General features: G+C 37.5%; 1 protein-coding gene and 1 long non-coding RNA gene across 5 annotated transcripts in view; one reads left to right on the plus strand and one right to left on the minus strand.

The window, feature by feature from the left end:
* The window catches only part of Rabgap1l (RAB GTPase activating protein 1 like), a 460,833-nt gene that overhangs the window by 394,089 nt on the left and 51,459 nt on the right, over window positions 1-15,285 (minus strand). For all 4 annotated transcript variants that reach the window (XM_070034430.1, XM_070034428.1, XM_070034429.1 and 1 more), the window contains 2 exons: window positions 8,305-8,462; window positions 5,629-5,739 (listed from right to left, as the gene is read on the minus strand). In XM_070034430.1, coding sequence (XP_069890531.1) covers window positions 5,629-5,739; window positions 8,305-8,462 — 269 coding nt within the window. The remainder of the gene's footprint in view (window positions 1-5,628; window positions 5,740-8,304; window positions 8,463-15,285) is intronic.
* LOC138835832 (uncharacterized) overlaps window positions 1-15,285 on the plus strand; it is a 34,933-nt gene that overhangs the window by 2,805 nt on the left and 16,843 nt on the right. The window contains exons 2-3 of the long non-coding RNA XR_011374733.1: window positions 5,732-5,888; window positions 13,649-13,797. This is a non-coding gene — a long non-coding RNA (uncharacterized lncRNA). The remainder of the gene's footprint in view (window positions 1-5,731; window positions 5,889-13,648; window positions 13,798-15,285) is intronic.

Genomic DNA, 15,285 nt, shown 5'->3' on the forward strand with positions numbered 1-15,285 from the left:
ATAGTCATCATATCTAAGCAAAAGGGAAGCAGTGGGCCCAGGTGAAAAGCAAACTATAGAAAGGTAAGGTTACATTCAGGGAGAAAAAACATTGACACTAAAAGGAATTGTGCTGATAGACTATGAGTTCCAGAGTAAGGATGGAATGGCTAAGGAGGATGAGTGGAGATAAGAGATAGGAGTCAAGTGAGGAGAAATACAGAGTCATACAAGGATGACCGTGTGATGGAAAAACAGAAATCCTGGACCTTTTACAAACCTGGGGGAAACAGGCAAAACAGATTAGATTATTTCAGTGAAACTGTAAGTTGGAGGTAAAAAGAAGAATCTTTACAGGAGTATGTAGAGTTCTAGATTACTCTACTTTCCTTCAGTTTTGGCCAACTAAGGTGTACAAATCAACCAAAGAGCAATATTACGAGAGAAATTTGGACATCTAGTCATCTTCTCACTACTACTGAGAGGAAGAAGAGCGGAGTACACTGGTGTGGATGAGGTATTACTTAAAGTACATTAGAAAAAATAGTCATCTCTATGCCTAAAGATACTCTCAGTTGATATGTTGCAAATTTCTAAACCTAAATATATATTTATTATCATTAACTCATAATTTCATCTCACAAATCTTACTGTTCTGAAAATAATGTCCAAAAGAGCTGACACTTAATAAAAGGCCTTCCATTAGGTAAATATTTCCTTAAGTCAATAAAAGCTATGCCTAGACAAGTACAGAATACAAAGAGGGAATCCGTGACTTTCAATCATTATTTGAGTGAAAAATTACTGATAGCAAACTGCCTTTGTGCTGAAGCAGGACCAGGACCACCATATATTCTGACTTGCTACGAGGATGCCTCACATGCCTCAGGATATGGTTGCACTTATGCTTACGTTTTTCTACAGTGAACTGATAAAAGACATGATAAGCAAACGGAAAAGGCACAAGGAATGAAATCAGGAGGAAAAAACCCGAAGAGCTTTTCTCAGTGGAGTCACACAAGATATACTTAATGCTATCCGCAACAATTTTTTTTGGGGGGGGGAGGGGGTCCAGTCGTGTGGCCTGAACTCTGAACCTGAGAGCTGTCCCTCAGCTCTTCAGCTCAAGGCTAGCGCTCTACCACGTGCCACTTCCAGCTTTTTCTTTTTGCTTATGTGGTGCTGAGGAATTGAACCCAGGGCCTCATACATGCAAGGCAAGCGCTCTACCACTGAGCCACCTTCCCAGCCCCAACAAGTTTTGACAATATATATTATTTTCCTTCTACCATAAAAGCCCACAGAGATTCAGTGAACCAGGTTTTTACTGGGGACTCATCATATAGGTACTCTTCACCATAGCTCCAACCGAAGTTCCATACACCTATTAGGAAAGCATTTATTCTTCATAAATCACATTGCTTATACAAACAGTTCTGAAAATGAGAGAAAAACTCTCAAAATCCAACTTTGCAGAGGCCAGTTACCTTACAAGAAATAACAAGCAGTTATGCTGTGTAGTATTGTTTCTTCTCTATCACACCACTTGGGCATATAATTTAAAATTTTAATATGACTTAGGCAGCTGGAAGTGTGGCTTAGTGGTAGAGTGCTTGTCTAGCATGCATGAAGCATGAAGCCCTGGGTTCGATTCCTGAGTACCACATAAACAGAAAAAGCCAGAAGTAGAGCTGTGGGTCAAGTGAGAGAACACTAGACTAGTACAGAGGCGCTCAGGGACAGTGCCCAGGCCCAGAGTTCAAACCCCAGGATTGGGGAAAAAATTAAACATAGAACAGTATTATCTCTGTACAAAACAATAGGTTCCTAGAAGTTCAATTCCATTTCAAACAACTAAATTAGCCTAAGTTTTGGACCATTATCAATGAAGTTTTCTACAGTACAGAATAGTGAAATAACTCACTCTAAACATAAACCTTAAAGGAAACATGAAAATAACAATTAGAAAAATAATATGAGAATAAAAACAATAAATATAGACCAGGAGCTCAGGACCAGTAGCTCAAACCTGTAAACCCACCAATGCTACAGGCAGACAGGAGGATCATAGATCCAAGCCAGTCTAGGAGAAAAGGTTGAATCCTGCCTAAAAACAAACTGGATCTTACCCATGTAATTGTAACCCCTCTGTACAGTATTTTCACAATAAAAAAAAAAAAAACTGGGTATAGAGGATTACGCTTTTAATTCTAGCTACTCAGGAGGCTGAGCAGAAGATCCTATCAAAAAAAAACAAACAAACTGTAAAGCAAAAAGGCTGGGGATCCAAATGACAGAACACTTCCTTCAAGGGTGACACTCTGAAGTCGTCCCAATACCACCAAAAAAGGGGGAAAAAATTATTAAACTTTGTAAACTATGCTGATAACAGAAAAATCAGCATAAAGCATAAGATTTCATTTATAAGAAAGATTTTTTGAACTTTTGTTAATTAGTTGCCCTGAAGTACTACATAAAAACAATATTTTAGGAAGTGGCGCTGTGGCTCAAGTGGTAGAGTGCTCACCTTGAGCTGAAGAGCTGAGGGCCAACACCCAGACCCAGAGTTCAAGCCCCATGACTGACCAAAAACAAAACAAAACAAAACAAAACAAAATTCAGGTCTTCTTCCTTCTTTCAAACAATCCAAAAACTTTTAAAAGTGTGTGTGTGACGGCGGGGCGGGGGGGGGGGGGGGGAGGATCTATATCTATGCTGCCATCATAAGGACAAACTAAGCAACACATACTAGCAAAATAATTACATTTAGAGGTATTTTTTTGTGAGTGTACCAGTCCTAGGGCTTGAACTCAGGGTCTTGGTCCTATCTCTAAGCTTTTGTGTTCAAGCCTAGTACTTGAACCACTTGAACCACAGCTCCACTTCCAGCTTTTTGGGGTTAATTAAATATGAGTCTCATGGAATTTCCTTCCAGGTAACTGTAATCCCAGAAAAATAATGACTGGTTAATATCCTTAGATACTAATTCAATTAGATACTGTCATAGTTACGTCAATCAGGAAAAAGAACATAAAATAATTTGAACAAAGAAAGTTTACTATGAAGAATTAACTATAATGGGAGAATAACTATTAAGAAAAAAAAAAAGTATCCCAAGGAAGAGCAAGCATAGGAAGGGTGGGAGTGAGAATCTATTTTCTAGAGCTGGCACTCAGATCTCCCTATAGGGACCCGCCTGACTGTAGCTGTGGACATTTGCTGGAATGTCCAGTCAAAGTTAAGGCACAGGAAGCCCAGTTTGGCAAGCACATAAGCAAAGGCAATCGGGGCTCCCACGAACCAGCTCACTAACAAGACAGAAAGAAGCCTATGGTGCAACATATCTATGTTGGGAGGGCTACAAGTGAGACTCACAGAACCAGAACCAAAACTCTGAGCTTGCAGAGGAACTGCGTGCAAAGGTAGAATGCAGCATCACTGGATGGCCCCAGACCTTGTGGCAAAAGAACAAGAGAGCACACAGGAACCAGAAAGAGAATTCTCTCCTTTCTGCAGTGTCCCTCCAGCTCCCTCTAGTGTCACAACTGAATACTGCTTTGAAAGAAAAGTAAAGTCAGCGGTAAGTAGATTTGTAGTCAAGAAGCAATGATAACTGATACACAGAATATTGATATACAGATATACATGATATGCAGAATATTGCTGAAATAGCTCTCTTTTTTAGGAATTTTTTTCACTTTTTTTGGTTGGTCGTGGGGCTTGAACTCTGGGCCTGAGTACTATCCCTCAGCTCTTCAGCTCAAGGCTAACGCTCTACCACTTACTTGAGCTACAACACCACTTCCTGAAATACATCTATCTTTTATAATTACTCAGCATCCAGGTTACAAATATAAATTTCTTAAAGCAATGAACTACTACCACAATATGCAAAAGTACTACTACTTACAAAGATTCAATAAAAGCTCTAACAGATTTGCAGATTATACCAATGTTGATTTCCAAAGTGTGAGTAATGCACTTTAGTTACATATGATGTTGCCAATGGGGAAAGCTGGAGGAAGTGTATGTAGAACCTCTTGGTACAATTCCAAGTTCCTGTGAGTCTGTAATTATTTTAAACTAAAAATGTTTTTTAAGACAACTATTGTTTTTGTTGTTTTGTTATTGTTGGTGATGGTGGTAGGATGTTTGTTTTTGCTTTGGGTTTTTTTTCTTTGGGGGGAAAGGGAGACACAGAAATGGAGGGAGGGAGGGTGAACGCTATTTAGCATACACTATGCAGAAAATGACCTATGTAACCTGTGGGCAGGAATGGGAGGGGAAAACTGGGGGCAAGCAAAGGAAAGTGACACTGCCAAAAAATGTACTCATTACCTGGCTTATGAAATGATAACCTCCCTCCATATATAGTCTTAGTAATAACAAAATTATATTTTTTAAAAGAATTGTCTTTCTAGGAGCTGAAGACATGACTCGAATGGTAAAGTACCAGCTGGGTAAGAATTTTTTTGCTGAAAAGTTTTGGCCAAGTGTCCTGGTTTTGGTTGATTGCTCAGCTAAAACTGTTAGCCCCTCTCAAACTAACCAATCATACACGATTGTGAACAAAAGTTCTGAACAATCATAACAAAGGACAGTAATATGTTAAAGATAAAACCTGAGTGCTCTGCTTACCCAGCAAGCTTGCTTACTTGACTTCTTGTTAGTAGCATATCCTTCTGCAGAAGTAAACTTTATTTTGCCAATTAAAAAAGCTGGGCTGGAGGTATGGCCCAAGTAGTAAAGTGCCAACCAAGCAAGTAAACTAAAAAAGCATGAGACTTAGTACCAAACAATGAGAAAAAAACAGCACCTCGTGCTTTGTTTTTATCTGTAAGATTAAACAAAACAACAGACTATAACTGCATGATGTGTAAAAAAAAAAAAAAAGCTCTGGAGTGTAACAGTAGAGAGTTAAGTGATCAGATGAAATCGAAAAATACTGGGGATTATTTGACAGCGTCTACTTCAATACTAGGGTTCTGTGGCTTGGTAGACTAACAGATAGGAAACTTCAAAAAACATTAAGAATTCAGCACATTCTAAACAGACAAGACTGGATATACTCTTCTCAATGCTGTAACCGGAATCCACATTAAAGATAGCCACATTGTCTGAGCTACTGCTCTGGGGATCAGAAACCCCTGCACTCTTCTATGCACAATCCTAAAATGCCTCTTTTTAGTGGCTCAGTAGGTAGCTGCCAGAAGAGAGGTTAGTTTAAAGGGGAAGAACTTCAACAATAATCCACTGAAACTTTATTCAGTAAAAAGAACAGTCTGAAGTTCAGAGGAAAGTAGAATACATTTCCAGTGCTTTCTTGGGGAGGACCTTCAACCCACCTGTCAGCATCAGAACTTGTAAATCCATAGCTATAGAAAAAAACTCACAAAGCCATGTGGCTCGTTTTTTTGAGATTTTTAACTCTGGATGACAAGACCATGTAATTTCTCCCATCAACTTAGATTTTCAGTGAATTAACTGTGTCTAAGTAGTTTATTTAACCAACTACAGCATTTTAGGTGAAAAAAATTGAAGTACAATGAAAGGACGCAGTAATAGTGCTGAGAGTCACAATATGCCTTCTGAAACACAAAAACAATGTCAATACAAGTTTTTGGTAAGGTTTGGGAATGAGCTACTTACCTTTCAATGGCTAGTTCTTTGTTAGAAAGTTGCTGCACTGTAATCACAACTTTCTTCTCTATTCCTTGCTTTAACTTGAAATAAAATTTATCTCTATCCTTAGGCACTGGACTGAAACATTAAAAAGAACAAGAATTACCAATACAGTAATACAATAAAATAATAACATGATCCAGGATTCGAATACAACAAAGTATGTAAACAACAGCACTCTTGAGATGTACTGAACTCATCTTCCCACAAGTAGCAAACTATTTATAGTAAGCAATATAACTTCTACTTACTTTTGAGTTGGATTTATAGGAGCCTTACATTTTATTTCCTAACCAAGATTAAAATAAAGATCTAAAATATGACTATTTCAGTTAATATCAAATTTTAACTAATTTTAATATATTACATATTTAATTTTTTAAGACAATCACATTTCTGATTTAGCTATTGGTGTAACCAGAAGCACCCAAAACAAAGTGAAACCCAAGGCAAACACAGTAAGAACAACTTACTTTCAGACACGTAAAATTTGAGATGACTCTGATACATCCAAATAAACAATGGATAAAGATACAGATCACATAAAGTTAGTCAAAATCTAGCCAAAGCCAAACAAACTATTCCTAAAACAAAATATTAATTAAAACAACAAACATAATTTGAACCTCTACTTATGGCACTGGTTAAAGATATGAGAACCAGACTTCCGTTTTTTTGGACGCGACCTATGTCCATCCATTGCTATTGACGGTGACTGGAAATATTAGCGTGTAAATAAGTTGTGTTTAGTCAAATGACCTCTGCGGGCACACTCAAAATGAGGTTGTGATCCATGACAACATAAAAGCATTTCACTGCTTTCAAGGCTTCTTAGGAAGAATTCCCGATTCTTACAGCCGGTAGGCCCAATGAGATGTTTCACTTATCTCATTGAACTAAAGAAAAGTATCTTATCAGGAAAGAAAAACACTAAGCAACTTGTTTGCCCACACACCATTTCTTTATCTGTAAAAATAAAGATAAAACACCTACACAGTGCCAGGTGCTGCTGGCTCATGTATATAATCATAGCTACTCAGGAGGCTGAGATCTCATGATTTCAAGCAAGCCCAGACAGGAAAGTCAATAAAACTCTTACTTCCGGGCTGGGAAGGTGGCTCAGTGGTAGAGCGCTTGCCTTGCATGCCTGAGGCCCTGGGTTCAATTCCTCAGCACCACATAAGCAAAAAGAAAAAAAGCCAGAAGTGGTGCTGTGGCTCAAGTGGTAGAGCACTAGCCTTGAGCTGAAGAGCTGAGGGACAGCGCCCAGGCCCAGAGTTCAGGCCCCACGACTGGACCCCCCCTAAAAAAAACTCTTACTTCCAATGAACCAGCAAAAAGTCAGCAGTAAAGCTATAGCTCAAGTGGCAGAGCATTAGGCTTGAACAAAAACATTAGGGAACAGTATCCAGGTCTGAGTTCAAAATTCAAGCCCTAGTACTCACACCAAAAACAAAGCCAAAAAAACAACCTGCCCAGCAATTTTTGTTAAAATTAAAGACACAACTAAGGCATATAAATGATCACTGAATAGTATGTTTCCTATTCATTGTTTTTGAACTAGAGAAAAAATACACTTCCTTATTTTTGAGTTAATGTTTATATGTAATGAGGGAGATTCATTGTGATATTTCTATACATGCACAAAGGGTAAATTCCTCCAACCATATTCCTATTCTACTTCTCTCCCTCTCCCTTTTTCAAAAAGTGTTTGGTGGGTTCCACTATGCTTTTCTCACTGATCTCCTCCCAAATAGTCCCACTTTTATATCATGTCCCAATACCATTACTATCACCATCATCATCATCATCATTTTAACCCTATACTCCACTAATGAAAAAGAACTTCGAAAATTTGGCTAAGTTTCACTTATCTCATTGAACTAAAGAAAAATATTTTAAACAGGTATTTTTGGTGCCAGAACTGGGGCTGAAACTCAAGGCCTAGGCACTGTCCTTTAGCTGGTACTTTATTACTTGAACCACAGCTCTACTTCCATCTTTTTACTGGTCAATTGGAAACAAGAGTCTCACAGACTTTCCTGCCCAGGCTAGCTTTAAACTGCAATCCTGGGATCTCAGCATCCTGAGTCCCTAGGATTATAAGCATGATCAACCAGTGCCTGGCCTAAACAATTATTTTAATTAAGAAAATTTTACTAAAGCAAAAAGAATTGGAGGTATGGTTAAAGTGCCATGCAAGTTTAAGGCCCTGAGTTCAAATTCTAGAAAACCAAGAAAAAAGAACTTATTAATAGATATCACTATAAAGAAAATGGAAATTAATATAATGGAATTAAGGGGAAAGAATATATTAATAAAAATAAGTCATAAAATTAAAAGAAAATGTATTTATAAAGTGAACAAAAAAACCCTGTTAGAAATAAAGGGGACAAAATGTTAAGTGATTCTCTATGGCTGGCAAGATTACATCTATTATACTTTTACCATTTTACTAAATGTTATATAACAATATATTTTAATCACTGAGAGCAATTTAAATACCTGAAAATCATGATAACAGTGTAACAATCAATCACCAGTCAAACATTTATTTACATTGAAAGCTTTATCTCAATACTTCAAGAAACTGTGTTAGTCATATTATATTTTAGGTACAAAATTCTTTTCAAATAACCTCACCTAAAATTTCCTTTTCCATCATCTTCTTTTACCTCCAAAGAAACACTGAAGGTAAACACATCACTGTCAGGGGTTGGAATAATCGAGTCTTTAGCATCAGACACTTGTCTAGAAGAACGTTTGAAGGCTGTACAGAAACTATATAAAATTCTGCTTACCTAAAAAAAAAAAGTAGGAATATTATTAGACATAGATTTTAACTGCATTTTGATATCCTTCTCTCCTAATTTGAGTCTTTAACTTTCATTACAGTATATATAGTATAAGCATTTATTGTTTAACTATTACATAATAAAATTTTCATCACTTATGCATTAAAGAAGAGTAGGTATACAACTGAGTATGATAAATGTAGACCACCCTAACCCTGTGTTATTATACCTAAAAACTAAAGTCAGTGTGAAGCTCAAGAAAGAAAGTAATGCTAAAGTATTCCTCAAAAGGTAATTCAATTTCATAGAATTTTTTACTTGGGGGAAATTAGTAATAGGACATGATTTCACAGAAATGATGCTCAAGTATGATGTTTGTTTTTAAACACATACTTGTAGTACAAAAGTAGATAACATTAGTATAAACACTAGAATTCAGAAGAGAACTAACATTTAGAAGCTGCAAGTATGATCTAGGCATCCTGAGAATCAAGGGAAACAAGTGTGTTGAGGTCCAGTCCAGACAGACAATAACCATGACTGAACTCTCCCATCACAAAAATGCATGAGACAGTGGGTGCTGGTGGCTCATGTCTGTAATCCTAGCTACTCAGGAGACAGAGCTGAGGATCATGGTTTGAAGCCAGTCTGGGCAGAAAAGTCTCTAAAAGACTCATCTCCAATACTATTCAGAAAAAGCCAGAAGTGGCACTGTGGCTCAAGTGATAGAATGCTAGCCTTGAGCATAAAGAGGCTCCAGTATAGTACCTAGGCACTGAGTAAAAGCCCTAGGACTGAGGGGGGGGGGGGGGGCATGAGAAGGCATGATCAGGAAAACAATAGTACCAAGGGGATCCTTTCACTAATGTACAAATTTTTCTTTGAAAAGGATCTCAGCTAGTATCTAATGAAAAAAAAACAAGATTTCCTTGAAAGACACTACTTAGATTTAGAATATAAATATATTTATATAAATATAAGTTGTCAGGAAAAATTTACTCTCTAGAGCAAAGAATATTTTAGTCGTAATACTTTCTCCCCAATATAGACAGCCGGGATCTCTATGGTTCCATAGACTGAATGGGTTAGCCTTTCCTTAGAGATTGTACATGTTATTTACTGCCATCAGTCAATAATGCACAGCCTTTTATCTACAAGTTGCATTTCTATAATGTTACTCCAGTTGATTTTCCATGATAACCTTATAAAGTAGGCCTAAGCAGTATTTGGAATATGTCTTGAAAATTAGTAAAGTGGTGATAAATCAAAACTCTTGATTGAAGGCTTTGTAAGGAGCTGCTCTGTGAGGTTATTCAGTTTCCGGCTATCGATGAACTCCTCTCAAGGAGTTATAAAAACTCAAGCACAATCAAAGTATGTATACATATATGCCTAGACTATATGTGTTTAAGCGAGTTCATATTGAGGAACTACAGCATTACTAGAAAATATTTAACTTAAAAAGTGATCTTTCAGATATTTGTTTCTTTCAACTCCAGCATTTAAACATGATAATAAAGATGAACTAATTTTAAGTTCACAAAAGAAGGCACATGAATATATACTAGGCTTCCAAATATACTGTGTTGCTGGACGCTGGTGGCTCACACATATAATTCTAGCTACTTAGGAGGCTGGGATCTTAGGATCCCAGTTTGAAGCCAGACAGGACAGGAAAGTCTATGAGACTCTTATTAACCACCAAAATGCTCAAAGTGGAGTTGTTGCTTAAGTGATAGAACACGTCTTTAGTGAAAAGGCTACAGGAAAATGCCTCAGGCCAGAATTCAAGTCCCAGTACCGACATCAAAATTATAATAACAATTATACTGTAAAGTATTGTAATGAATGGGTCCTAAGAGGACTACTAAAATGAGGCTAACATCTACATCTTCCCAATGAGTACTCATAAATCAGAGTTTAGCTCATCTTCAATTTCTCTTTTTAATTCCCTCAATTCTAGAGGGCTACATATTGAGCTACAGAATAAAAACAAATTCTAATTTTAGTAATAAACATATATGACAATAACATGGTTTAAAGACATTCAAGCGTTTTTCATCAATGTTGTAGTGACACAAAGTACTAAAATATTCTCACAATGAATAGTGAAATGCTCAGTCTAGTTTATTAGTATTGGATCAATCTAGTGTTACTATATAGAACACAGAAATGGAACTTAGATTCTAAATATAAATACAGAATTTACATCCCAAATATTAATGTTTGCACACACACACATATATACACATATATACATACATATGATTCATACATTTCCCCTAAAGTGGCAATTCAGTTGTGAGCTTGAAGCACAAAGACCCCAAATTTCTTGGCCTAGCCAAGACTTAAATAATGAAATTAATGGTGAAACAAAAGGGTAAATAAAGGTCCTATTTTCCTTATTTCATATAGGGAAGTACAGTAAAGAGATTTCTCTGAGAACTGAATATTAACAAATCTTTCACTTTTGAATCAAAATATCATTGGATGTATTTTATTAATCTGGGAACACATGTTTTAAAACTTGCATGAAATAAAACTGCCTTAAATAATAGAATTTGTGGGGCTGGGGATGCAGCTCTGTGGTAGCATGCTTTCCTAGCATGCAAGAGGTCCTAGCATCACCAAAGGTAGTGAGAGTAGAATCTACTCAAGTATGGGGATTTTATGTTACTATTTTTGTTTTATTCATACATTCTGATATAAACATTTTCCTGTGTACACATAGACTATCACATTGAAAATAAGTAATTCTCTATCTTACACAGCCACGCTTTCATCCATTAAGAGATAAGCCTAAACTAGACAGCATTTCCAATGACAGATTAATGCTTTGTTAAAGTAACTGATTACTAGTTTTCTTTTTAACATTTTGAACAATCTTATAGAAATGTTCCTATCAGACTAATTCAAGTTCCAACTTTAGTAGTGGCACCATATTTATATCACAACATATATAAAAATATAAAAATATTTTACTGTTACCCCCATTATAATCTAACAAAGCAAAAACAAAAAGCAACAAAGGATTTATATTAATATGCATTTAAGACATACATAAAGTCACTCATTTGGTAAGTTTTTGAGTACCTTCTGTGTACAAAGTATTACTTAGGTGCAAGAGATTACAGAAAAGAATGTGAGACCTATATTCAACAAATATAACCTAAATGTGTTGTGAGTAGATAAGAAATCATTAGTAAAGTCAAAAGCAGAAATATTTTCCATAAGCTGAAAAGGTTTTAGATGAAGCCCAATGTTAAGTGGTAGGAAGAACGTGTTAGGAAGAAAACAGAATTGAAGAACATGCTATAAATATGCCATTGAATATTTCATCCAAAAAATAGTAAATAAGGATTTACTTTTAGTCATTTGGCCATGTCCTACTTCCCACCCAAAATAAAATGTTTTAAAATAAAATAATTATATAGTCAACTTCCTTATTTTTCCATATAAGTGAATGAGTACCTTGACATAGTTTGGTATAAATTAATAGGCGCAAATAGAGTCAAACCATATTTATTCTTATTCCCCATCTCTTTTCTAATCCTTTCAATTTCTTTGTGTAAGAAATAACAGCAAAAGTGGGCACCAATGGCTCATGCTGGCAATCCTAGCTACTCAGGAGGCCAAGATCTGAGGATCATAGTTAGAAGCCAGCCCAGAAGAAAAGTCTATGAAACGTGTATCTTCAATTAACTACCAAAACAACTGGAAGTGGAGCGTGGCTTAAGATGTAGAATGTTAGCCTAGAGCACAAAAGATGAGAATTTAAACCCCAGGACCAGCAGAAAAAAAAAAAAAGAGAGAGAGAGAGAGAGAGAAGAGAAGAGGAGAGGAGAGGAGAGGGGAGGGGAGGGGAGGGGAGGGGAGGGGAGGGGGGGAGGGGGGAGGGGAGGGGAGGGGAGGGGAGGGGAGGGGAGGGGAGGGGAGAGGAGAGGAGGGGAGGGGAGGGGAGGGGAGGTGAGGGGAGAGGAGAGGAGAGGAGAGGAGGGGAGAGGAGAGGAGAGGAGGGGAGAGGAGAGGAGAGGAGGGGAGGAGAGAGGAGAGGAGAGGAGAGGAGAGGAGAGGAGAGGAGAGGAGAGGAGAGAAGAGAAGAGAAGAGATGGGCTGGGAAGGTGGCTCAGTGGTAGAGCGCTTGCCTTGCATGCCTGAGGCCCTGGGTTCGATTCCTAAGCACCACATGAGCAAAAAGAAAAAAGCCAGAAGTGGCGCTGTGGCTCAAGTGGTAGAGTGCTAGCCTTGAGCTGAAGAGCTGAGGGACAGTGCCCAGGCCCAGAGTTCAGGCCCCATGACCGGACCAAAAAAAAAAAAAAGAGAAGACATACACAGCACAATTACAACACCAGAAGGCCACACCAAAGAAAGTAAAAGAATTTAACAAATTCTAAAAAGATGTCAAGGCTTTAGGAATTTCTTCTTGAAAGGTTGTTTGTGAGGTTGAACCAGAATAGTATTATTGAAAAAAAATTTAAAAATCAGCCTGTACCCTTCTCTCTTTCTGAAAACAATATCCAACAGTGTACTGCAGTTCACAACAGCCATCCAACTACATATCATATGTTTAGCAAGTTGCTATTTCCACAAAAGAGATTAAAAATCATTTTTAAATTCTATAGTGTAAGAATAGGCTGAAATTACAATACAAGGAATGGCAAGGTAAATTTCAGAAAAATGACTATAGATGTCTATGATTCTTGAAACCAATTGGATAATCAACTACACAAAGAAAATTTAAAATACATATGATGTCAAATACTTCAAAACATATCATATTAAAATACATAGAGGCAAAAAATCTAAACAACAGCACTTTCTTTGCAGAGGGAAAGGTTTATTGACAGTAGTACAATTCTTTTCCCCAGAAAACAGAACCTATAGGAATACTAACAAACACAAAATTGTGTATCTGGATGCATTTGCCGCTGTTGTTTATAAAAAGGTGGGAAGGAAACACATATAAATATGTGAAAGAGAAATATACCAAAACCTTAACTGTAATACAACTTCAATCACCTTTTATTTTCTTCTTTATTTCAGTATCTTCCAAATTCTCCAAGTATATCACATGGTGAAAGTTCAAGTAATGTTATTAAATAACAAAGGTATTTATTTAAAATAAATAGAGCTGGCTTTTCCACAATAAATCCTTTCTAATAACATTGGTTTATGATCATCTTCTCTTTCAGAAACATCATATTATCAAGAAGAAATAAATGTGGAAAAACCATTCTATGAAAATAGGCATGTGCTAGTAGATATGATGGTAAATACCTATAAGCCAGCTACTCAGTAGGCAGGAAGATCGTGAGTTCAAAGTCAGCCTGGGCAAAAGTTGGCAAGTATCTTTCTTGTTTTCATCTGTGTCAGTGTTTGGGGCTTGCACACTGGGCCTGAGTACTGTCACTAGCTTTTGTACTCAAGGCTAGAACGCTACCACCTAAGCTACAGCTCCACTTCCAACTTTTTGGTAGTTACTTGGAGATAAAAGTCTCACTCTCACAGCTTTGCTACCATCAGCAATCCTCAGATCTCAGCCTCCTGAGTAGTTAGAATGACAGTCGTGAGCCACCAGCACCCAGGGACCAGGCTCTATCTTAAAAACAAAAGAATTAGCCAGGTGCTGGTGGCACAAGCCATACAGCCAAATAGCCTATCATGCTATAATCCTAGCTACTCAGCAGGAGAGGATTCATGTTTGAAGGCAGCCCAGGCAGGAAAGTCCACAGTAAACTCTTATCTTCAATCAAACATCAAATGGCCAGAAGTAGATCTATGGAGCAAGTGGTAAAATGCAAACCTTGAACAAAAGCTCAGTGACAGCTCAGGGATAGTGCTCAAGCCCTGAGTTCAAGCACCAGGACTGGAATTAGAAGGGGAAAAAAAAAAAGGACTAGCAGTTTGGGTCAAGTGGTAGCTTGCCTACTATGTGTGACACCCGATTTTCAATCCTCAATATTAAAGAAAGAAGAGAGGAATAAGGGAAGGAAGGAGGGAGTAGCATGTGCTAAATCTTTCTCAAATACATTACTCATTAAATCTTATAAAAATCAGCTTCAAGAAAATACTAACAAGCAAACTTCCTATTTACCTTCTAAAATAAGGTGTTTAGCTAAAATACCATCTCAATTTTAGAAATATTTTTGCATGCTAAAAAAGATTTTCTTTTAGGGGCTGGGAAGGTGGCTCAGTGGTAGAGCGCTTGCCTTGCATGCTCAAGGCCCTGGGTTCGATTCCTCAGCACCACGTAAGCAAAAAGAAAAAGCCGGAAGTGGAGCTGTGGCTCAAGTGGTAGAGCGCTAGCCTTGAGCTGAAGAGCTCAGGGACAGCGCCCAGGCCCAGAGTTCAAGGCCCCACGACCGGACCCAAAAAAAAAAAAAAAGATTTTCTTTTATATAATAGCATATTGGCAAGCCAAAAAAAAAAAAAAAAAACAATGCTGCATTAAGAATTAAGATCTTAGCTACTCAGGAGGCTGAGATTTGAGGATCTCTGTTCAAAGCCAGCCCAGACAGACTCTTATCTCCAATTAACCAGCAAAAAGCAGAACTGGAGCTGTGGCTCAAGGGATAGAGCACTAGCCTTGAGTAAAAGAAGCTCAAAGAGAGCACCCAAGCTCCCCCAAAAATTAGATCTTACTGGTGGAGATGTGGGTCATTGGGAGCTACCAGGAGGCTCTGAATTCAAACTCACCATCAGTTCTCCCTCACAAAAAAAAATGTTCAGCTAGGAGCTGTTGGCTCATTCTTCTAATCCTAGCTACTCAGGAGAGTCTGAGACATGGAGGATCATAATTTAAAGGCAGCTTGGGCAGAAAATACCTCAA

Source organism: Dipodomys merriami, unplaced genomic scaffold (genome assembly GCF_024711535.1).
Source record: "Dipodomys merriami isolate MVZ:Mamm:240054 unplaced genomic scaffold, mDipMer1.0.p SCAF_24, whole genome shotgun sequence".
In the NCBI taxonomy this organism is placed as follows: Eukaryota; Metazoa; Chordata; class Mammalia; order Rodentia; family Heteromyidae; genus Dipodomys; species Dipodomys merriami.